The sequence below is a fragment of the Diorhabda sublineata genome, chromosome 9 (genome assembly GCF_026230105.1).
Source record: "Diorhabda sublineata isolate icDioSubl1.1 chromosome 9, icDioSubl1.1, whole genome shotgun sequence".
In the NCBI taxonomy this organism is placed as follows: Eukaryota; Metazoa; Arthropoda; class Insecta; order Coleoptera; family Chrysomelidae; genus Diorhabda; species Diorhabda sublineata.
This window is the reverse complement of record NC_079482.1, coordinates 5,970,863-5,995,055: the sequence shown is the minus strand read 5'-3', so window position 1 is coordinate 5,995,055 and position 24,193 is coordinate 5,970,863. Positions and strand designations below refer to the sequence as shown.

The 24,193-nt window shown below is 33.1% G+C and overlaps 2 protein-coding genes across 5 annotated transcripts in view; one reads left to right on the top strand and one right to left on the bottom strand.

Moving 5' to 3' along the window:
• LOC130448987 (craniofacial development protein 2-like) overlaps positions 1–17,046 on the top strand; it is a 21,305-nt gene extending 4,259 nt beyond the window's left edge. Inside the window, exon 2 of the mRNA XM_056786620.1 lies at positions 16,907–17,046. Coding sequence (XP_056642598.1) covers positions 16,907–17,046 — 140 coding nt within the window. The remainder of the gene's footprint in view (positions 1–16,906) is intronic.
• The window catches only part of LOC130448657 (frizzled-2), a 427,377-nt gene continuing 415,732 nt past the window's right edge, over positions 12,549–24,193 (bottom strand). For all 4 annotated transcript variants that reach the window (XM_056786115.1, XM_056786116.1, XM_056786114.1 and 1 more), the window contains one exon: positions 12,549–24,193. In XM_056786115.1, coding sequence (XP_056642093.1) covers positions 22,224–24,041 — 1,818 coding nt within the window. In that variant the 5' untranslated portion in view covers positions 24,042–24,193 and the 3' untranslated portion in view covers positions 12,549–22,223.

Below are 24,193 nucleotides of genomic sequence, written 5' to 3'. Positions count from 1 at the left end.
TTTCAAAATTTTTGTTTTTTCTTTGTTGGGCCATCCTCGTATACTACGACATCATGGTACCACTGAAATTAAATTCTTCGTCATTATTACTTGTCAACCAACAAAATCGACAAACCCCTTTTGCTAGTTGGCCCGAATCGATATTCAATAGCACTCTTTTTATGATGCGATTTCCCTTCAACATTATGTTAATAATAGTTCTTCATGGCACACTACTTGCTATGAAAGGTAAATACATAACATATGCTTGGGAGTGTACTGAATAAGAGTCTCGTTCGAACACAATTTTCAATTATTATTTATCACGTCCTTTCACGAATACTACAACTTTTATTGTTTTAGGAAACAAAGTTCATTAAGTATTCGCATGAACGCCTGATTTTCCATACTGGATTGATATTTTTTACACTGCATTTCCGCACGACGTGATCGAGTAATTACCATGAGAAATGGAAAGTTGGAATCGATTTCATGAAAATAAACTTGTATCCAAATTTATGCGAAAAAAGGATACTTGTGGGATTATCTAAAATATTCTAATTTCGTTAATAAAGTTGTAAACAAATATAATTAAATTACTAAAAAACAATAATGTAATTCCATTTTCTCAAGAATAATATATGATACAGGATGGATAATATTTTCATATTTATAACTAATCCTAGCAGTTAGAGTGAACAAAAAAAACGTAGAAAGTTATTAGTTTCAATAATAAATTAAAACGTGCATTGTCGAGTATTTGGTGCAATCTACAAATTTTCTTAAGAATCGGTTAACTTTGGTCTTGTTAGACATTAATTTTTTAAATAGTTGTAATAGATACTAAGATATAAATTAAACCTTTCTAGACTGCACCCCTCAAAAAATTTCTTACGATCCACCCATATCATCCGATGGTTCCTTTGCTGTTAACTGTCCTTCCTGTTTCCATGTATTTATCCTCTTTTCTTTGTTACGGTAGTGCAATGCACTTTATTCTTCTATTCGTTGTTTTAAGAAGAGGAAATTGCTTAAGCAAATTATAATGATTAAAGACTAGCTTGAAGATTGCATCCACTTGCTAAAGCTGCCTCTACTCGAGATTCTCCCAATCTAAATTCTTCTTGGTATCTTCACTTCTAGTTGTAATTCAGATACTCCGTTAGCTTTTGATATCTAGCCTAGTCTTCCCTAGTTTAATCCGTCAAAAACCTCATATACATGATTGGATGGATCCTCAGTTCTTGAAATCTATTTGTGGCTGTGTCGATCATAATTTATTTTATCTTCTTTTCATAAAACTGCTTAGTCCTTATAGTTACAGGGAATGATGCTAGAATGTATGTCTAATATACGATATAGACTGCTTTTTCGCAGCTGCTTTATCCCCGATAATTCGACTCTATATGTGTTTATCCGATGTTTTTTTAACGTGCCATGCTTTTCATATAGTTGGAATCATCTAATCAAAAAAATTGTCGTGTATGTTTTGTTGTACACAAAATTTCGAAAAAAAATTGAAACGTATAAGTGTCTATCAAGAGAAAATAAATATGAAATTTGAATCGTAATTTTAATTGAATTAATAAAGCTATGGCACTCATTAATTGCACATATATAGAATATTATTTTTCCGAAAATTTTGTCACCGCAGCTCAAATAATAACGCAGGTCTAAATTTTCCAGAAAAAAATACAATTTTATGGAAAAAATTCTTCTATTAGATATAGATTTATAAGCTAAAAACGCAATAAAACATTTTTTAACGTCGAAAAACTATTTTTAAAATAACATTTTATTTATTTACAAAAAAATGGTTACAATAAATTATACAGGTAAAGCATAGATTTTGGATTTTATTGAGTTCAATCATTGATTAGGATAATAAATATAAAAACAACTACTTTAATGTTTCTTTTTTGGCCAGGTATTTTGATACAAAGGCTGCACTCTTGTGATAGACGACATTTTGTTTTATCGTAAGGCGCAAAATCAAATAATGCAGATGGTCTTCCGAACCATGAACATGTCACATATAATTGCCCATGGGAAAACTATGGATTTTCTAGATTCAAATCACAAACTTTCAAAGATTGATCTTGTGATTTGTTAATGGTCATGTCGAATGCACAAAACGGATCGGAAATTAAAGTTGGCATCATCAGGATCCCCGCAATGAGAGCTTTCTTACATTCGAAATCTCTTTTGAGTATTGTGACGTAAATCACATTGTTTATCAATTTATTTACCACCAAAGGCGTTCTGGTTGCTTTATATTTAGAAATAAGATTACAACCGACCCAACCTCAAGTCTTAAATTGTGCTAGGCACATCCAAATAAATAAGTTTCTTGATTCTGGGATTCAGTCCTCGCTCTTCGATAATGTCTGCCTCAAATTAGATTATTTAGAAACAACTATTGTATTTCATTCTTCCACTAAGACACTATCTTTCTTCGGAAAATTTCAACGCGCCACAATATTCGCAAACAACGTCCATTCGCCTAATGCGAGCGCAGTTGGTTGTTTTTTGATATTATTCCTATTCCTATTTACGTTTGCTAATCAAAATAATGCTAAAGTAGCGTCTTTGTTTATATTTTGAATTTTCTTGATCGTAATTCTCCATTATTTTACATAATCCCAAAGCGGGATTTTATTTTTATATTTCATTAAATAATTCTCTAATCTTTATAACAACCACGATCACGAGTTGGCACATTTTAACAGAAGTTCAAATTTTTTGGCGGATATTAAAATCACGAGTTTGCCCACGCTCAACAACATTTTTATTCTAATGATTCACTTTGTTCTAGTACTTGTTTCGTATAAAAATTTTGAAGCAACTTTTATATCAAGCTAATCACTAGGTTAATTTTTTATGAAACATAATATGAAATGTCACTGTTTAAATAAAAAATAATTTTTAATATTTATACCCACGTATAATTTTTTTCAGTTTCTTTACATAATAAAATGTGTTTTTTTTTTTTCAAACGGCCTGATACCAAAACATAGGTAATGCATTATTTTCTTCGATACAAATCTGGCATAAGGTAAATAATGTCAAATCGATCAATCATACTCATGAGACATATCAAACGTTGTGGTGAAACTAAATAAAACGTTGAGATTAAAATCCCATGAACTGATATAACTGTCCTTGTATTAATCAAAAATGTAAATAAAAACTATTACATCTGTAAGAAGATTTTATTTAGGACAATGATGATCTAAGAGTAAATAAAGCAGAGATTAAAAACGGATGAAGATAACAAATTGATTGTCTGGTTGAATATCAACAACTTATTTATAACTTATATTAACTTCAATAATTAAAATTATTTTCGATACGAGCAGTGCATAAACCTTACATTATTTTGTTTCAATGATTCAGCTTTCAATATGATAAATCCTGAATTCTAACAAAATAAATAAGAAATTAATCAGCTATATCATCATCACATAAAAACATTCGAATTCTAGCGTCGATAATGTTGTTTTCTTTATGTTATATGGGACGTTCTTCTTTTTTATCGACAATCTGATCGGCGAATTTTTATATTTGATAAAAAAATAAACTTATTTAGTTAGTGAAACGTGATTTAAATTATTGCCTCATTATTGTAGATTACAAAAACATATAATGCAGCGAAGTATTACTTGTAATTTTCCTCAGTCACAAAAGTATTTATTTTTTTTATGTCTCATTTTAAATCAGAACTTCAGTTTATTATTACCTATTATCAAGAATATAAACATTTACTATTATCTAGCTCCATTGGACGGAATTTTTTAAATAATCATTTTTTTTTAATTTTCCAATACCACTCTGTCACATTTTTGCTTCATAAGACATAAAAACTTTTTAATATTATGAAAGTCGTCCAATAAAATCGCTTAAAAATCTAGTTAACACCTTTATTATTTGGCATATAATACTTGAAAACGTTATTTTTGTAAATACTAACAATAAAGTGGTTCATAACTTACTTTGAACAAACATTTTAAGGGGGACAAAATTGTGACAGAGTGGTTAACGAAGTGACGGAATGGTAAACAATGTTTACGTCCGCCGAACATAACTAACCTTATAAGAATTTTTAATTTTAGAAAACAATAACAAACACAGTATATACTTAAAATGTTGATACAAGGCTTGATGATTGGTGTCGATTCTTTGGTAGATATTAATTTAGTCTTTTCACTAACTCTACTTTTCAAAAACTTCTATTGGTTGATCGTATTCGTAAAACACGCGTTTTTCTCTTTTAATTATCTTAGGAGGTGGAATAATTTGTAACAAATTTTCATACATCACATCTGACACATCAGTCTCTACCAATTTGAACAATATCTGTTTGTGATTAGTTTTGTTCAGACATTGAAGATGGCGTTCCGTTTTATTAATGAAGAAATAAAAAATCTACACATTAACACGTATTCAAAGATACCGTAAATCGGTTATCTCGACACGTAAAAGAAGGTCATAACTGGTGACAAAAGACTTGCAGTGTCTTGTACTGCTTTATATACGTACATACATACTATACTACCTTATATAAGTACATACGTAAATACACAAAAAATAAGAGCAATAATATAAAAAGGAAAGTGAATCCTCATCTAATTAGATAATCAAAATGCCCTTAACAATATCCAAGTCTATTATGAAAAGCTGAAATGGAATTGAAATGCTTTTCTTATTTATTTAAACTATTTCTAACGGTGGGGTGAATTTGTACACATTGCCTCTTATATAATTGATTTATTTACAAACTCACACCAGACACTATTTAGAATAACTACTCACTATTTATAATAATTAACTGTCGGGTACTTATATATAACAGTGCTTTTCAGATAAAAGTATCCACCTTTAATAACTTTTGTAATACTGGTATTTAGAAAAAATCCAAAAACACGTCAATTTATGTTGGAAGGGGCAAGCATTATGGCTTATTTAAACTTACTGGAAAAGCCACCCCCTCACCCCTAGCAGCATCCCCTTTATTTTTTTAAATTACTTTTCATATTTTTTATGTAAAATTTGGATACTCCTCTTTGAGCTGATTTCAAAAATGTATAATACTTGTAGGTTAAAGTGGTTAGTTTATGAGATAAACAATTTTTCTTTTAAGAGTACAAATTTTACTTATTATTTACTTTCACCTTATTTGCCTGTACTAAAATGGGTTGTACAACAGTTCAAACTCTTTAATCTTTTTAACTGTGCTATTTATTCTACTTAAAAAATCCAAACAACAAAAAACTCTACTATTTATTAAAGTTTGACATTGTCAACTAGAATTTGTAGTCACTATTGATAGTGTAATTTGATACATTATTTGTTTTGTTTCTCTGAAATGGTTTACTCTTTGCAAGAAATACTACCAAAATAATAATTGTGCAAGAGCTGCTGCTAGAATATTTAACGAATTACATGACGGAAGACATGCAACTCATAAGTATGTAATTCAACTGATGGAGAAATTTACCACAACAGGGTCTGTTTGCAATAAAGTGCATAAGCGAGAGGGACTCGTAAATAACGAAGCAATCCAAGTGGCAATTTTAGGGCAAGTCAGCTTAGAGGCTCAACAACCCCAATCGTTGTCAACAATAAGTAGAGCGATCGGTGTTTCATCTTCTACAGTTTTCCGAGTTCTACATAAATTCAAGTACCACCCATACAAAGTTAAGTTGGTGCACGAGTTGAATGAAGATGATTTTGATCGTCGTCTAGAGTTTTGCGAATCAATGACGCAAATTATCAATAACAATCCACAATTGTTAAACAATATTTGCTTTTCTGATGAATGCTCATGGTCATTAAATGGCTTAGTAAGTAGGCATAATTGTAGATATTGGGCTGAAAGTGATCCACATATTATGCGTGAATTCCATACACAACATCCCCAAAAGTTAAACGTTTGGTGTGGTATCCTAGGTGACCACATTGTCGGACCTTTCTTCATCAACGGAAATTTAAATGGTGAATCATATCTTGAGTTACTCAGGGAAGGGGTTGACCCACGTATTACAACAATAATAGAAAATGATGATAACCTTTCCGAAGATTTACTGGTATTTCAACAAGACGGAGCTCCCCCACACTATGCTATGCCTGTCCGACAATTTTTAAACGAAACATTCCCCGCTCGTTGGATAGGTAGAAGGGGGCAGATGATGGAGTGGCCACCTAGGTCACCGGATTTAACACCCCTAGACTTCTTTTTATGGGGGTATTTAAAAACAAAAGTTTATGCTACCCAACCAGAATCTCTGGATGATTTACGAGAGAGGATAGAAAATGAATGTCGACAATTAAATCCAGCCGTATTAAGCAATGTCAGAGAGGCATTTCAAAATAGATTATACCATTGTATGGAAGTGAATGGTACTCATTTTGAACACTTATTGTAAATTCATAATAAATAGCACAGTTAAAAAGATTAAAGAGTTTGACTGTTGTACAACCCATTTTAGTACAGGCAAATAAGGTGAAAGTAAATAATAAGTAAAATTCGTGCTCTTAAAAGAAAAATTGTTTATCTCATAAACTAACCAGTTTAACCTACAAGTATTATACATTTTTGAAATCAGCTCAAAGAGGAGTATCCAAATTTTACATAAAAAACATAAATTGACGTGTTTTTGGATTTTTTCTAAATACCAGTATTACAAAAGTTATTAAAGGTGGATACTTTTATCTGAAAAACACTGTATATATTATTCCACAATTCAACTGTTACTATTTCGATCTGTTTACTATGACATTCAATTATATACTGACTCTCGCTGCTATGCAAGCGCGTATATATACCAGTAAATAATTTCTCAAATAATCCTAAAACAAACAAATATATTCAAGAGCCTTCATAGAAATCGGTTCTAAAAAACAATATAAAAAAATAAAAATCAATATCAAACGGTTTGCACCCGGCACTTATGGACACTTCCATCATAACCGAACAGGACTGGGTTCACGGTCCATGTCATGGATGAATTAAGAAATTTCCAATGTGTTATTTCTCAGGTTATTATCAGCATTTTTCCTCGATTCATTTCGATTATCAGGTTTTGTTTTATAGACAATGTTTTTTGATATCCACAGAAATAATTTTTTAAAGGGAATACATCGGGTTATATTCCAACTTATATGATTTCGAATTGCATTCGTAAAGTGTAGGTACTGCTGGGGGAAAATATTATTAAAATAGTTATAGCTGATAATATTTCTTTACAAATCTAAATATTTTTGTGCGTTCACCAACTTTCAAATGTATGTGCTCTATTTTCATACATTTATAAGTAACAACACTCAAATATCTACAAGTGTATGATCAAATATAATCGTAGTTATAATAATAATATAGTTTCATTAAAGTTCATTCTGCGTTCATTATTATCTTTAGATAATTCTTGTACTGTTTTTTCATAAGGATGAAACTTTTTCTCAATAATGTTGCACTAACATGACATTGTAATATAGTTTTCTAAATGAATAAGGATTTTTTATGAAACTTTACATAATGTCCAAAGGTTTTTCATGGTCTTCCTTTGGCCTGCTTTAGTGCGAATTTTAAAGTCTTGCAATCCTCCAAACTGTAGTTTTTGGAAAATTTATTTGCATCTCTTGATGGTTGTAGATAAAGTATAGTATACATCACAAGCGTAGTATAAAAATCATCGTTATGAGTAATACTTATCATTATTCGTTAATTTCATAATATACTTGCTGTTATAGTTCTTCCAATATCAATTGCAGAAGACAGTTATGCGAGGAACAATCAATATTTCATGAATACGCACGGCACTCATACCAAATTAAGAAATGAAAAATAATGTTTACTCTCCGTATGAAATTCGCTAAACATTTAACAAATCGTCAGTCCACGTGGACTCATCATCTCCACTGCTTATCAACGGAAATATCGAATCGTAAACATAAATGCATTTTTATTTGCGGAAGCTGTTGGAAAGCTTATGTACACAATTTCTGTCTGTCTGCTACCAGTGGCTTCGTTTAGTTTAGAGATTAATTTGATTCATAAATTTCTTAAAATAAATAGAAATATGGAGTTCTTTAGACCATGGGCGTATGAAGACAATGAAATTGCATAGTGTAGTGAGAATAAAGACAGATATGAATTTAATAATATGGATCTAGGATCTTCTTCTTCTTGCGACACCGTCACCCTACGGAGGTTGACGATCCAAATGGCTATTGTCGCACGAGAAACCGCAGCTCTATCTGTCCAAGCCATCTGCCATGAATTTTGTCTACGGCCAACCGACCGGTTCCCTCCAATTTTCCCTTTTACTATCAGGCGGAGAATCTCACATCACTCGCCTCTCATTATATGTCCTAGACACTGCAACTTTCTCTCCTTGATTGTCGTGAGAAATTCCTTATGTTTACCCATTACGACCGCATCAATTTTCTTCTCTGTGGCCACATCCATAGTCCAGCATTCGCATCTGTACAAAAGAACAGGGTTTTGCTTGCTCAATTCTTTATGTAATTTCGAGGTTTGGGTCGCATTGCTGGTTGAAGAGCGTGCCCAGGTATCTTAGAGATGACACTTGTTCAATGATCTCTTCATGGCATCTTAGGGTGGATTTTTTTTGTATTTTTGAGTTTACAAATAGTTTGGTCTTGGCAGAAGATTGTTTACAATTTTTCCATTGATCTTTATGCCTGCAGTTGTATTCTCAAAGACTTCGCTGAATACTACCTCAAAGTAGAGGTTCAACCTCTACTGGACCTGGACCTGGACCCTTCGATTTTGCCTGTTGCTGTTTGGTGTCAGTAAAGTCCGATTATGATGTTTAGATCTTGTGCGTCGATCCCCGATATTGACCATTTTTTTGTGTGACATACAGTCAAAAGCTTTTTTATAGTCAATTAAGCATGAAAATACATCAGAATTCGTGTCCCTACATTTCTGAGTTCAACTCAACATTCAACAACAAACACAGCATTCAGCAACAAACAGTTATCTTAAATATATTCGAATGTTTAAAAAAGAAAAATATTCATCCACCTGATAATGCAATCATAATAAGAATTGCTGTATTAACTAGAGTAAATAAATTTTCCATTTATCGAGTAGTCACGAAAGGCGTTGCTGTGGATCATTCACAGAAACGAAAAACATGTAAAGAAAAACTGAAATCAGTTTATATAAGGAGAACAGGGCTGCGACATTAGAAGGAATACAGCAAAAGGTAGCAGATTATCTAGAACACAATTATACCAGTTTAGAAACATTGCGTCAAGTGTTGTCAGCATATGGTTTTAAACACAAAAAACTGAATAAACGGATGGCAATAACCGAATCGTCAAGGATAGTTCGATAACGACAAGTTCATTTGCATCAGATAACAGTCTACCGAAGTTCTAATAGACACATAATTTATCTAGATGAAATATGATTTGACAGTTACGATGTAGTGAATTTCGGTTGACTTGACAATAGTAAAAATTGCTGTTTGAATGGGCCGTATTCTAAAGGGAAACGCGTTATAATAGTACACGTTGGAAGCAAAGACGTTTCGTGCTAAAAAAATTAACAACTGTGCAGCTGATTGTCATGAAGATATGACAACAGAATTATTTGAAAAGTGGTTAACTGAACAGCTTTTACCTAACATTCCACTAAAGTCAGTAATCGTTATGGAGAACGCATCCTACCACTCGCGGCAACTTCTTAAGATACCAAATAATAGTAGCAACAAAGTTCAAATTTTAGCATTTATGCCTGAAAAAAATATTCCTGCTCTTGTCAGCGATCGTAAACAAACCAAACAAACAAAGAATTGCTTGATGTTATTAACGGTCTCTCCTACTAACGCATATTTAACCCCTATAGAGTTGATATGTCAAACGTAAAATCAGAATAACGAATTTATTTTCCTTTATTGTTTCTGCTTTGAAATTTCGTTTTCCAGAAAAAAAAACGAATGTGGTACAAAAAGGGTTCAGTTCACGTCTGCTACCTTGTTTAAACCAAACGCCTTACAGGTAGGTACATTTCACTCGTCTATTAAAGTTTTATAATTTAATATTCAGTTGTAGTGAGTTAACGAGGTATAATTATGATTTTTTTGCCAAGTTCCAAGTAGGACTTCAATTAAGTGCATCTGTCTAAATAACGGCATATAATTCCGTCCTATTTATAATGATTCGAATCCTTTTCAACGAATACTTTCTCGCATAAGATATACATATTTTTAGAAGTATTTATAAAAATAATAAATTTATAAAATGAGGTAAGTTTTTATAATTTGAAATTGATATTCGAAGAACTATAAGAACAAGCTCGCGAAATTGATATGTTTCTTTTTGTAGAATTCTATTTGTGGTATTTAAATAAATTAATGTTGCGCCGTTTAGTTAGTTTTAAATAAATAGTCGTAGTGAATAGAACGATATAGTAAAAGTAATCGCAGAAATTATTTAAGTGATATTTATAAGTAAACTAAACTATGCGGTTATTTGATAAATATACTTTAAAATTATTTACGTATCCGGATATCAATAGGCCAATCACTGAGACACAGACTGTTTGGTTTTTCTCGAGCTGAGATTTATTTATATATTTGATCCGTTTTTCTTATTTTTTTTTCAACTATTGACTGTGATTTTGGCAACCAAGATCACAGCAATATGTCTAACCTTCCCTCACTACCAAAAACCAATCCAAATATTGACTCTCCACCTTTATCATATGCTGCAGCTACCTCAGCAAAATCCCCACCCCCTTCTGTGCCCTCACGAAATCAGGCCATCATTATGCCTTCTATCCCCAACATTGTACTATTTGACAACATTAAATCAATAGGTAGCATCGTCTCTCCTAAAAATGTCATTTTCGCATCCAGAATATCACACGGATCCATATGCATTTATTTATCATAGATGACTCAAGTCCACGAACTTCTAAAAACCAACCAAAGTATCCTAGTTAATTCTAATTTAATCCCTATACTTCGGCTTATATCTCCAACCAAAAGAATACTCATTTCCAATGTCTTTCCTTCATTGAGAAAGCACTGCAAGACCTAGGGTTATCACTCACCTCTCCTATATCATACGTCAAATGTGGCTCACCTGATGACTAATATGCACATGTACTCAGCTTCCGCCGAGTAACTTACGTATTACCAACCAATAATGATTTTTCTCTTCATCAAACTTCAACTGTCATTAGTCATGAAAATACAACACACAGAATATTCATTTCTACCGACAAACTTGAATGCTTTCTCTGCAAACAGGCTGGGCACACTGCCGATTCATGCTCCAACACTTCCATCCCTCAAGATCCCTCTCCCAAATCAAATGATTCGGACAATCTGATCCCCACATCCTGTGCTGACCCTACTGCCACTACTAATACTTCGGTTATTCCCGTAGTATCCTCGGAGGACACCCTTTCTCATTTTCCCTCTCTAATTTCCTTATCAAAAACTAGCGAAAAACGTCAAATGACAGCAGCCTTGACTCACCACAGTCTATATCTCCTACTGATCTTCATCCAGATCCAGATCCAGATCCAGATGCTTCCCCCCGAATTTTTAACATCCAGCTCCGGAAACCCTGCGAAAAAGAAGACCAAAAAATCTAAACTGACTAAAAAGGATTGTCGCTTCATAAGCCCTGAATCACGCTCTGTTATAAATAAACAATTCAACGATTCTTCTGAATCATTTTCCCTTACAGGCACCCAATTTATTGCGTTTTTTGAAAACACGTATGGCATCAATGACCCCCTCCCCGAAGCCAACAAATTTATTTCCGACACAACCCTTCTTCTGAAGGATTTGTCCCTAATTTATCCTAATATAAAAGAAAGATCTTTAAAAAACCGTATTACACGTCTAATCAATAGAATTAACTTTAAACTTCACCCCGAACAAAAAACTCCTCCCGAAATGTCTATTACTGATGATGGGAATACCACTGACTCCTTGACATTATCTCAGTTAATACTCTCTCCCTTCTTCCTAAACAAGTACATTCTCCCTGATACAGTGGAACTGCGATGGATTTCAGATTCAAATTTGAGCCAACTATTATTACCCCCTGAGGGCCCTAAATATAATTTAGAAATTTGGAGCTCAATTTTCCTCAAATTTTCATTTGCCTCATTGAAACGGGCAACGTCATCCACTCCAATTTGGACAATATAAAACATATGACCGTGTTGGTAGCATACAAAATTCATTTTGGATATTTGCTTCTTGCGGAACCTAACCCCACCTAACCCCACACCTAAAATTCATATAATTAGTGGTCGAAAATACACAAAGCTTGCCGTGGTGGGGGGTTATGTTCTAAAGGAAATAATTATTTAAATTTCATGATTTTACCTTTACTAGTTTCGACTGTTTTTGTATAAATATTCCAATATAAGGAAAAAATGTATTTCGTAGTTGGAAACGTTAATTCTAAAATTGACGTTGAACGTTTCCATTTTTTATTATTATCGATTCTTTGGGTTCAATTGTCCCATGGTAATAACCTGTAAATGTCTAGGAGTAGAAATAAAAATGCAGTTATTAAATTGGAACAATAAAATATATTTAATCGTATACACTTTGAAGCATACAGACAAGTTACATCAACTAACACTACTATACACACAATTACAAATTATATTTATTCTGTACAAGATTTTATTTAAAAAAATATACAAAAACAATGTTTGTGCTCAGTCAAAGTCAATTTTATGTATCATAAAAATAATGTACAAATGAATATGTGTGTCAATGATTAACAAAAATACTAATGTGTAAAAGACAATTTGTTCTTTTATTTTTTATGGTATAAAATTTGATATGTTCTACACTAAATATTTTTAAAGCTATTTTGATTCAATATTCATAAAATGTGTAATATTCATTTAAATACACATTTATAAAATGCAACTTAATAGTTATTTCACTCAATGAGTCCACTATTTTGCGTTTAAATTTTATAACAATTAATTTGGATCGAGATAGAAGTTTAACCCTAAAATACTACCATACTTAAAAATTACTTAATTGATGCTGTGCTGTGCTTTCCTCACAGTTTTTTACAGATGTTCTCCATATAGATTAGTACAATATTCCAAATGATAGTGTTCAGGTCCTACTATAACTTAAACCTTAGTACGTCGAAGTTATGTGTCGATAGTTTTGAGAGGAAAAGTTTACTACTTAAGTTTTTCGTACCGATAATATTATGCAATCACAAAAATGAGTAGATAAAAACTAATACATGCCCAACTTCAGCAGCTCTTGTTAGATGTGAAGATATTGTTGAGAGTAGGTTGTGATCAACAAGTTCAGCTCAAGATTTCTCTGGATAGGAAAATGATTTTACTTGAATCTGATTTGGAAACTAAGACAACCTCACTAATTTCTGATTGTGTTGAAACACACAATAATCATGTTCCTCTTGCTTCTTCATCTTTATCTTCTTCATTTTTTCCTACATCTCGTTATGATCCAGTTCATAAATGGGATATTTCCTCATCTAGGAAGAATGAATCACTTAATTTCTTCTTGGTAATTAGAGTTTCTAGAGGTATTTCTGATGATGAGTTAGTTTTACAGCCTTGTGAATTATTTCGAGGCAGTGCGTTCACACGATACCTCAATAATCGTAGTAAATTCCAATCTTGATCAGATATTGTTGTTAAATTAAAAGCAGATTTTCTTCCTTATAGTTATGAAACAGATTTGGAATTGGGAATTCTAAATAGAGCCATGGGTGAAAATGTACCGTTGCAGTTTATATTTCTTCTATGACAGGTCACAATGAAACTCCTAGTCTACCCGATGCAAAGACAAACATCTCTAGATTCTGGCGAACCAGTACAATTTCAAGAAATAGTGAGTTATGTAAACAATTTACGGAGTTTACTAATTTTGAAACTTTGGAAGGAAAAAATGGGTATAAAGGAATTCTAAACCAAAGTCGTAGGAAACATTCTTATTAAAAATATTGTATACGTAAGGCCGTGACTATTTAATTGATTTTCTAAGGTTTAGTAACAAGATAAAGAAAGAATGTTCTCCCATATCTGAAGTTTGGGAAGAATTTAGTAAAGTATTTTAAACAAAGTATAAGTTCGTATGTCACAACTGACAAAAAACTTTTAGGAAACTCCGGAATTATAAAATATCCTAATGCCAGTCTATATGTTGAAAAGTCTACTCATCCTAACTTCAGAACGAATTACTTTATTGAGCTTTCAACAGTTTCACTTTATGGTACCAACCAAAACGTAACAATAGGTAATTGGCTTACTAATATCTTTAGCTGACAATCTTATTCCCTGGCCTTTTAACTTAACAATTGTTGGAATAATTCGGAAGAATATGCCCTACCTCCCACCAGCATTATCACATAAAGAGCTAACCGAGGCTCATGAAACTAGACGATTAGAAGAGAATAGTGATTTGGAAAAAATATACCTACCCTACCCTAAATGGGCTGAAAACTTCTTAGGCTGACAAATAGATAGTTTTATAAGAATCAAATTCACAACATTTCCAGTTAGCTCTAACCTTTAAAAGACAGGTAAATACATTTCACAGCTACTATTTGTTTGTGAGTTAAAACTTTTTGAGTAAAGCAGTTTCGGTTATTTTGAAGAAATGGATGAAAAAGAATTTTGTCATGTGAAGCATTGCTTTTTGGCAAAAAATATTAGGGAAACCGAGAGGTGGCTTGATAAACATTATTCTAACTTTGCCCCCTAAGTTTAAACGAGACGAAATGATCACCGAGGACAATGCTCACAATAGAAGCCCGAAAACATCAAAAAAGTCGAAAAAATAATTTCGTAAAGAAAAGATTATTAAGATAGCTGAAAGGAACGTGTTGAACATATCGTTAATAAATGTTTGGGTATGCGAAAGCTCCGTTTAAAGTGGATCAAAATCGACCAAAACCTATAACGGATCGATGATTCTGAACAGTGCCCGGAGCCGTCAAATGTAATAAATCCAAATATAACAATGGATGAAACATGACTTTATCATTTCACACCGGAGTCTAATCGACAGTCAGGTGAATGGACTGTACGTAATAAACCGATTCCAAAGAAGTGGATAGACGCTAGCAAGGTTATGGTATTTTGCCGGCCTAAATTTAAGACTAAAGGTTGGCTTCGTAGTAATCATGCTTCGAAACATAAACCAACTAAAAATGATGATAGAAAGATGGGGAATTTCTTATTTGCAGTTTGAGTTTAAACGACTTTAATATCCGATCTGTCTTTTGTACATTAACAAATCACAGGGCCAATCTTTGAAAGGTTGGGTCTGAATCTAGAAAATCCATTGTTTTCCCATGGGCAATTATATGTGGCATGTTCACGGGTCGGAAGACCGTCTGCATTATTTGTTATCGTCCATTACAATAAAGAGTGCAATCTGTGCACCAAAATACCTGAGGGAATAAAGTTCGGCAGGATAGTTAGTTCACATAAAATTAGCTAAAAAACACTATAAAATACTTGAATTAGTCATTTTAGTGTTACTTTAGAGACGCGTAACTTTTTTGAGAAAAAAAATGTGTAAGAAATACTTATTTAAATAGTAAAAATTGTGATATGTACATTGAGTCCTCTACAAATGGATATTTTTGTAACTCCAACATTATTCTGGATTTCAGTATATGTACCCTGTATATTTCCGTCTTCCATTGGAAGATAAGATCCTTATCTGCCTATTTGTGAAAAACAAAAATATTTTGTTAGATGTATTTGATTTCGTTAACTATAACTCCTATAGGTGCAGAGTGCAAATCCACATCTAACCAGCATTTATAAAACGTAAAACGTAGGGTGATGATCGACATCTATACGAACTTAGTCATTATGGCATGCTCAAATTTTGTTTTAAGCTTATTGTATATGGTCAGAAAGCTAATTGGATAATTGTATTCAGTTATATATTTTAATTTTTCATTAATTGATGTAGTATTAATTTCTAATGTCGGAAAATGAGAAAAGTTATTTGAAGAAAATAATTCATAGTCAAAATCAAAAAATAATTTAGAATATGACTTATTGGGACATCAGTTGAGCCTATTTTTCGGTTCTTACTCTAATACTTTTAGGTATAACCCACTTCTAAGTATTTAAAAAAATCAAACACTTCTAACAACCACAACATTTCATAAATATTGAATCTTGGATACAGTTAATCACTTTCTTTGTGTATCTTTACATACATTCAACAGGATAACTATTTAGTACGAATTAGCAGCTTATGTGACACGTTGCTGCCGATTTGATATTTACAAAACGATTAAATAGACGGTTATAAGTACAAAAGGTTATGGGGTTCGTTTCAATAATTTATTATAAAAAAAATCTTATATCCTAACAAGAAAAAACCTACAAGAATATATATATATATGAAGATTTTCCCGAAATTTTAATTTCCAATCACTCACATTGATATCTCAATGAAATGAAACTTTCCAAATTCCCGGATGGTCCCCTGATAACCTTATTATGGCACAAATATGGCTTTTGAAACGATCACTTTCTGTTTTTATCCAAATTTTTTCCATTGAATTATCAAATACACATTCACATATCCACACCATCCAACTATACATTTAAAATATATTTAATTACGTATTTTTTTCATCACTTTTGGTAATCATATCCTCATAATGAGTAGAGTATAGATTGCGAAGAGTACAAAGGAATCTTTTAATAGTTTTTTTTATAAAATACGAATAGTACCCTGTACATTATACTTAATTTTATTCCTGTGCACCCTTCTTATTATTGTAGCCAATATATTTATCAAGATATAAGACAAAACGAGTACATTTAAAAAATATTCGTTATGAGATTTAATAATAATAATGAATGTTCCATATTAAATTTAATACTTTTATTTTGTAGAATGCAACAGTGATAAAGTTCTAAAATGTGGATTTTTGGCGTCTTTGAATCAATACAATGAAAAAAAAAATACTTTATTTTCTACTTACCACTTTCTTTTACTTGTGAGTATAATTTTAAGTTTAGGTTTGCCTCTATAATATTTCTTAGAAACCGTGGTACCAATTGATCCTATTGTAGTTGCCATAATCTGGCAGGCAGTTTTTTTTGTTCATTCTCACATTCAGGAAAAAGAAATTGTTGAATAGATAAAATATAGAAACACGTACTTATGTATTTCATTTTTTTTTAGCAATTTATCTCTTTTTTGTGCTGTCTATTAGCACTTTAACCTTAAGAAGATTGTCTACCAATAATTTTTTGCGTTTATTCATAATAAATTTAAGCTATTTTCATAATTAGAATCCATGTATCTCATAAAAAATTGAATACCGAAATGTTTATTTTTTTGATCGTTTGCCCCGACTTAACGCTGCTAATAGATAACGCAATTCCAATTTTTCTACATGAAGGGATCCTAATGTAGCCAGTTCTAAGATTAGAATTAAATTATAAGGTATATTATAATAATATGGTAGTAAGACTAAGAAACACGATAAAAAATATTTTTATTGAACAATTTAAAAGAAAAAGCCAAGCATTCTGTAATTAACCGTGTTAAAACTATTTCCCATTAATATTTTCCCAACAAAAGTAGCCTATATTTTTAATTGTATTCATCATATACCTTCTTTTAGCAAAATTTTCTTCTTTAAAGTTCGAAAGTTACATATATTCCATGGAAAATTCACGATTAATTCATGTACATTGTTTCCCAACCAAAAATTATCAGGCTAGTGATACTGCCTGATAAGACAAGTGGTAAAGTCCTAATGTAACACCCACTGTAAGGTGAAGAGCATGGAGAAGCTCTTTTATGAAGAGACTGCAGACCAAACCGGGAGGAACAATACTCAACCGATTAAGACAGAAGGTGGGCTACGCAGACGATGTCCGCCAGCTAAGCAGAAGGGAAATAGAGCTCTGAGAAGACTTTCAGACAATCAATGAAGAATCCAACCTTAGTGTGAACGAAGATAAAATGAAGTACTTCCTCATGTCGCGCAGACGAGCCCACGCAAAAACGGCAGCGTTCACTGTAGATAACAACGTGTTGACAACTTCAAATAACTTGGCTCTCTCTTAACTGAAAACAACGAGACTGCACTGGAGATATAGGAGAGAGTGAAAGCTGGAAACAGTGCCCAGAAGATGCTGGATGCCTACTCAGCAGACACAGATGATCTACCTACGGTACTAAGGGCAGTTATCATGTATGTTTCTAAAACCTGGGCAATGCCTGTTAACGAACTGAGCCTTAAATCGTGAAATAGGACGCATTTATGGACCAATCCAAGACCAAGAAGAATGGCGCATTCGTACTATGCTGAGATTGTGTGTGCGAGACTAAGATGGCTTGATCACGTCGAACAGAAGCCGGATGGTCGAGGAGTCAAATTTGCATTCCAACAAAAGCCGGAAGGTCGCAGATTATCACGACGAACAAATATAAGTTGGCAGGACTACGTAGAATAGGACCTAAAAGAACTTGGCTTCCGAAACTGGTGGAGAAAAATATAACATCGAGAAGAATGGAGGACAGTTTTCCGGGAGGCCAAGGTTCTGCAAGGACCGTTGTGCCGATTGGTAAGGTAAGTGATACTGGCAGCATCTACTGGGAGCATGTGATGTTGCCTTATTAGATCCTGATGTATAACGCAAATTTCTTCTACTGAAAGAGCACACTATTGTAAAAACTTCTCTACTCTGCCTAGATTCCTTGTTTCATTTGGTGAACAATATTATGCTTTCTGAGGTAATTAAGAATCTATCTGAGATGTACAATTGTTTGTTTAGTAAATGAACTTCAGAACTTTGGAATGATTTAATATTCAATTTTATCCTAAACCATCAAGTTCATAATTATAACTTTATATTTGATATCATGAACAAAGAATCATAAAAAATCCACATTTTAAAAAATAGACAGAGATATTTTTTTTACTCGTGAAAAGTTTCACAATAGAATGTTAGATTTCATATGGAAATTCTTTTAACCGTATGCGTATTCAAAAGTTAACTTATTATTATCAAATATGAAGGTGTTGGCTAGCAATACATTTATTTTCAAAGTTTTTCCATTTTATTAAACTAAGTCATGGTTAATTCTTGTAAACCAACAATGAGCTATCAACAGAAGTGTTAACTAAACATTTTTATAAAAATCCTTTTGGGTATGGTACCATTAATTCAGAAAATCCAGAAAATTAACTCACTTGTGAGTTTTTAATTAATAATATTATAAAAAAAATTAGAATAAACTATATATGTACAATTTTTGCTATTCTAAAGTTATCCCTTTGTTTATAATATTTAATTGCATTTTGTGGAAATATATTAGTGTGAATCAAATTCTTCGAAAATTTATGTAGAGGATAATCATATTCATTAGAATTTAGTTCACAGATTGCAGAATTTCAAAAATTTCCTGCTGTAAGACAAACCGACTTATTTCAAGGAATTACATACAGTATGGTACAGATAAAAAGAATAAAATCGTTATTTCGTCAACCCTTGACTTAAACGATACCTTTCTATTTTTAACGTCATCTGTGTGAACTTGATGACGTAATTACTAAAATTTTTAAATATAAATGTGGGTGTTGTAATACATTATTCGAAAGATCTTCTCGAACCTTCCCTATATGTTATATGTGCCCCTCAATACGAATTCTATCTTCAATGATATTTCGTGGTCTATTTTGGTCAACTTTACTTTTCGAATAACACCATAAAGAGAAAAGAAATCAAATCAGGTGACCCAAGTAGCTATTCTATTATCCATATTAGACCCATCCATCGATTTGGAATGACGTTTCAGTAGTTGCGCATCAGGCCATATATGGAGGCCATACTGCAGCCATAAATCATTTTTGTTTTGAAACAACCGGTTCAATTTTTTTAAGAAATTCTAAAGATTGAAGACATGTAAAGATTGTTTCGGAATATCTTGGTCCAGTAATCCCATAATCTATTATTCCCGCCCAAACATTAACTTTCTCTGGGTACTTTTGCACCGAGTGTAGATTTTCCGTAGCCCAGTACCGATTGACATGACCGTTAAATGGATATGTAGCTTCATCAGAGGAAAGAACCTCTTTTATAAGCAACGGATCTCTTTTATTTTTTTTCCTTTATAATTTCACATCTTCCATAAATAGTTGTACTAAACTTACTTTGGAGGGTTGCCACTTGTCCTTTTTTAGCTTTCTGAGGTCTGATGAATGATCCATGTCATTATCTCATGCTAAGTGTATTTTAGTTGAACATAAACAGTTTGAGCACATAATTTAGGTTTCGATCTATTCAAATTCAGATTTATTAATTTTTAAAACAAATTCAAACATCATTTACTCAGAGATATTGTTATGGCTGGATAGGTATTGAAAAGATCTTTCAAATAATAATTTAAAACCCCACATTTCCATTTAAAAATTTTAGCTATGTCTAAATCAAGCTTACATTGATGACGTCAAAAATAAAAATCGGGTTCCAGGATTTTCCCTTAAAGTCGCCGGCTTACGAAGTAACAAATTTATTCCTTTCATTTGTACCACACTTTATAAGGTGGCCAGCTTTCGGGGGGACATAGCGTGTTAGACCCGGCGTCCCCAAAATTCCCAAATGTCCCTCTTTGGAAGTTTGAATTAAATTTTGATATGAAAATACTCATTGATTTATTATATATAGCTAATATGATTTTAAAATGTGCATGGGAAGAGAATAATCTCTTAACTAAAAGAGATAGTGACTGGACTGCCAACAAATCACAGTTAACTTTAACCTTTCAATAGAAGACAAGTTATAAAAATAAAAAACAGTTTCTCATACGACTTATCTTGTACTGATGAGTTATAGATACAATGAAATCGGTCGGTTTGCAAGTGGATTCAATTACAAATAAAATCATTGTTCGCTGAGATATTTCAATGACAGTTGCGGCGTAATTGTAGTTCATAAAAATTCTACTATCATTATAGCCTCTATTGATATAAATTGTTTCTCATAGAAAAAACAAAGTTGGTAAATTTGATTTTTGAAAAAATTAGAGTACTATACCCTTTCTGTACATACATTGTAAATTTTATTTATATAAATGAGTAATGGAGGTAATTCACATTTTAAAAAATATTTTGCTTTGAAAATTAAAGTGCATTGAACCGTATTACACATTTGTGAGTCAAATCGATGTAATTTAACGGTTATGAAATTCATCATTAGTAATATCCGTGAATCTCTTAAGAAAGAGTTTTAGAAATGAATGTCTAATAATTTATAAAGTAAAATATCTAAACTTATCAAAAATAATTTATACAAATTGTCCTATAAATAAGAGATATGTGTAAATGCTAGATTGTTGAGAAATATTTGAAATATCTAAATAAAATTCATAACACAGACCTGTAATACTTCACATCAAATCCTAATACAAAGTATATCCACTATGTAAGTTTAGTTTCGCATTCTATCAGCAGTAGCGCTGCGATCGCAGTTCGAGCATGCGCGGCAGTGATTCATTTTATAAATCCAAGGAACGTGAAATTTATTGAGAAAATGTTATGAGTGATTGATTAATTAAACAATGAAGCAGACAGTTCAATAGAGAACGTGTGGATGCCGGTCTTTGGTTTCATGGTTGATGAAAAACTGAAATTTCGAGAAGTTCACGTTGGGTATCCTAAATTCTTACTGAACAATATGAAAAACAACGAACGGGCAATGTACTCCAACTTTTAGCACGAGGGATGAAACTTGGCTAACTGACGACACCCCAGAAACTAAACGGCAATCAATGAAATGCACTTTTTATTTAACCAACCGAACTTACTTGTTGGATATATTTTGTATTTTGGGACGAACTGTATATATTTTACAGTAATACATGTGAAATAATAATAATAACTAATATTAAAATATAATTTTCTTGTTTATAACAATCAAAATAATAATTTCGAAAATATGAATTACCCATTATGAGTATGCAAAACTCTCCACATTTATAGACTTAAATTCAATAAATAAATATTTAACAAAATTAAGAAATTTCTTCTGTACAAAAATGAAGTGTCCGAATTGGCACCGGCGAAGACTAGAGAGCTGTGACCATATCGCGTGGCCCCCAGGCGGTCACTCAAATGGGCCCGTAATTACTTAACGAAGGTCCTGAACCTTGAGGTGGATGGTTCACTATTACAGGCGCTGTTCCTTCACCCGCTTGTCATACGTGACTGAGAGGGGGTTGTTTTAAAACATGGTGGTGCAGATGGTGTTGACTGGCCGAAGCTACGCTACTTGTAGGTCCGAGTAGTGAAGCGCTACCTGGACCTCCGATTAAAAACCCTGCCGGAGGCGGTTTATTTCTGTTTTTGATTAATACAGCGTTCGCACCAGAAAGATCTGATCTTCCAAACAATCTTCTTGATAGTCTTCTCCAAGAGTCGACGGTCTTTCCCGACCATATCCATACTCCGGACGTTATACCTACTGCCAGAGCCATGAAGTATTTGAGCATTAAGACGGAGTAAAGTGGTCGTTCCTTAACGGACACCACGTTAGTCGGACAAGTACAAGCTAAAGATTTCATCCATTCCTCGTGAAACGTATTTTCGTACAAATGACAACCAATCACTATAGTTGCAGGTACAGTGTAAAGCACGCTGAATATTCCTATACGTATCATCAGTTTTTCTAATTTATCCGCTTTAGATCCTGCGCCAGCACCTCCCTGTTTCTTAATAACGTTTCTTATTCTGAAGAGGGATACGAAACCTGCTAAAAGGAAGCTTGTACCCAAGATTAAATAAATTATTAGCGGACCTAAAACGAATGTTCTTAAATTATCCATATTCATATTGCCAACATAACAGATTCCAGATACGGGATCTCCATCAACTGCACCTGATAATAAAACTCCTAGAGTTTGGAAAGTAGGAATAAGCCATGCTGCTATGTGGAAATATTGAGCATAACTGGCTATCGCTTCGTTTCCCCATTTCAACCCAGCGGCTAGAAACCATGTTAGTGATAATATCACCCACCAAATAGAAGACGCCATACCGAAGAAATAGACGAGTAAGAAAACTGTTGTACAAAGACTTGGTCCAGTGGAAGAATACTTGATGATATTTGCATCGCAAGCAACTTCCTCGTGACCGACTCCCACTCTTATCAAGTATCCTACGGATACTAAAAAGTAGCAGGCGGAAAGAAAGACGATCGGTCTCTCAGGGTACTTGAACCGTTCCGTTTCGATGAAAAACGTGGTAAGTGTCATTAGTGTGGAGGCGGCGCACAGACCCGACCATAGCGTTATCCATATGGTTGCGAATTCTTTTTCGTCGGGGTTGAAGTACGTTTCCTTGCAAGGGTATGCACAATTTGCGATGCCTGCGACGCTTCTGTTTATGGCGAGTGGAATTTCTCTCCCCATGGAGACGAGGGGTTGTTGACACTGGCATTTGCACTCTTTTCTTTTTTGGTCTCCGAGGGGAACTGTGCAGTTTTTTGAACCGTTCCTACATGGTTTTAAGTTTTTCCTATTTGTTGTTGGTTTCGGAGTAGACGAAGCGTTATTTTGAGCGGGTTGATCCATACATAGTATATCTCCTCCTTGAACAGGAAATTGATCACATTCCATTCTTTCCGGCCATTTGAAACCGTAGTGAGTCATAATAGGTTCACAGCCGGTTCTTGCTCTATTGCAGATACCTCGGCAAGGTGGAAGTGGTTTTAAAAAGTCTTCTAAACATATCGGCGCGTACATAGAACATAAAAAGAATTTTAAATCTGGTGCACAACCTATTTCTACTAATGGCCAAAACTGGTGGACCTCTAAGCCAGCTTCTTCTTGAGTTTCATGATTTAGTTCGTTTGGCATTCGTGTATTATTGTATCCTATTCCCATGCACATGGGTATGGTAATTTCTTCGCATCGTCCTTCTAGATCTGATGATATAACTGAAGAGTGCGAAGAACCGAAAAACCCTGCTAATATGCTACTCGTGAGCACCACGAGAAACTCGCTCGTGGTCTTCATGGTATCAGTGCTTGCATTCACTTACGACTATTTTCAGACTATGTTTCTTTATTTTTTGCTATTGGAATTTCCTTTTCTACGAACTAGTTGAGAGATATTGTCTGGTTCATTATTGTTTCCGGAGATTATAATTTTGGTGTGAAATCCATGAT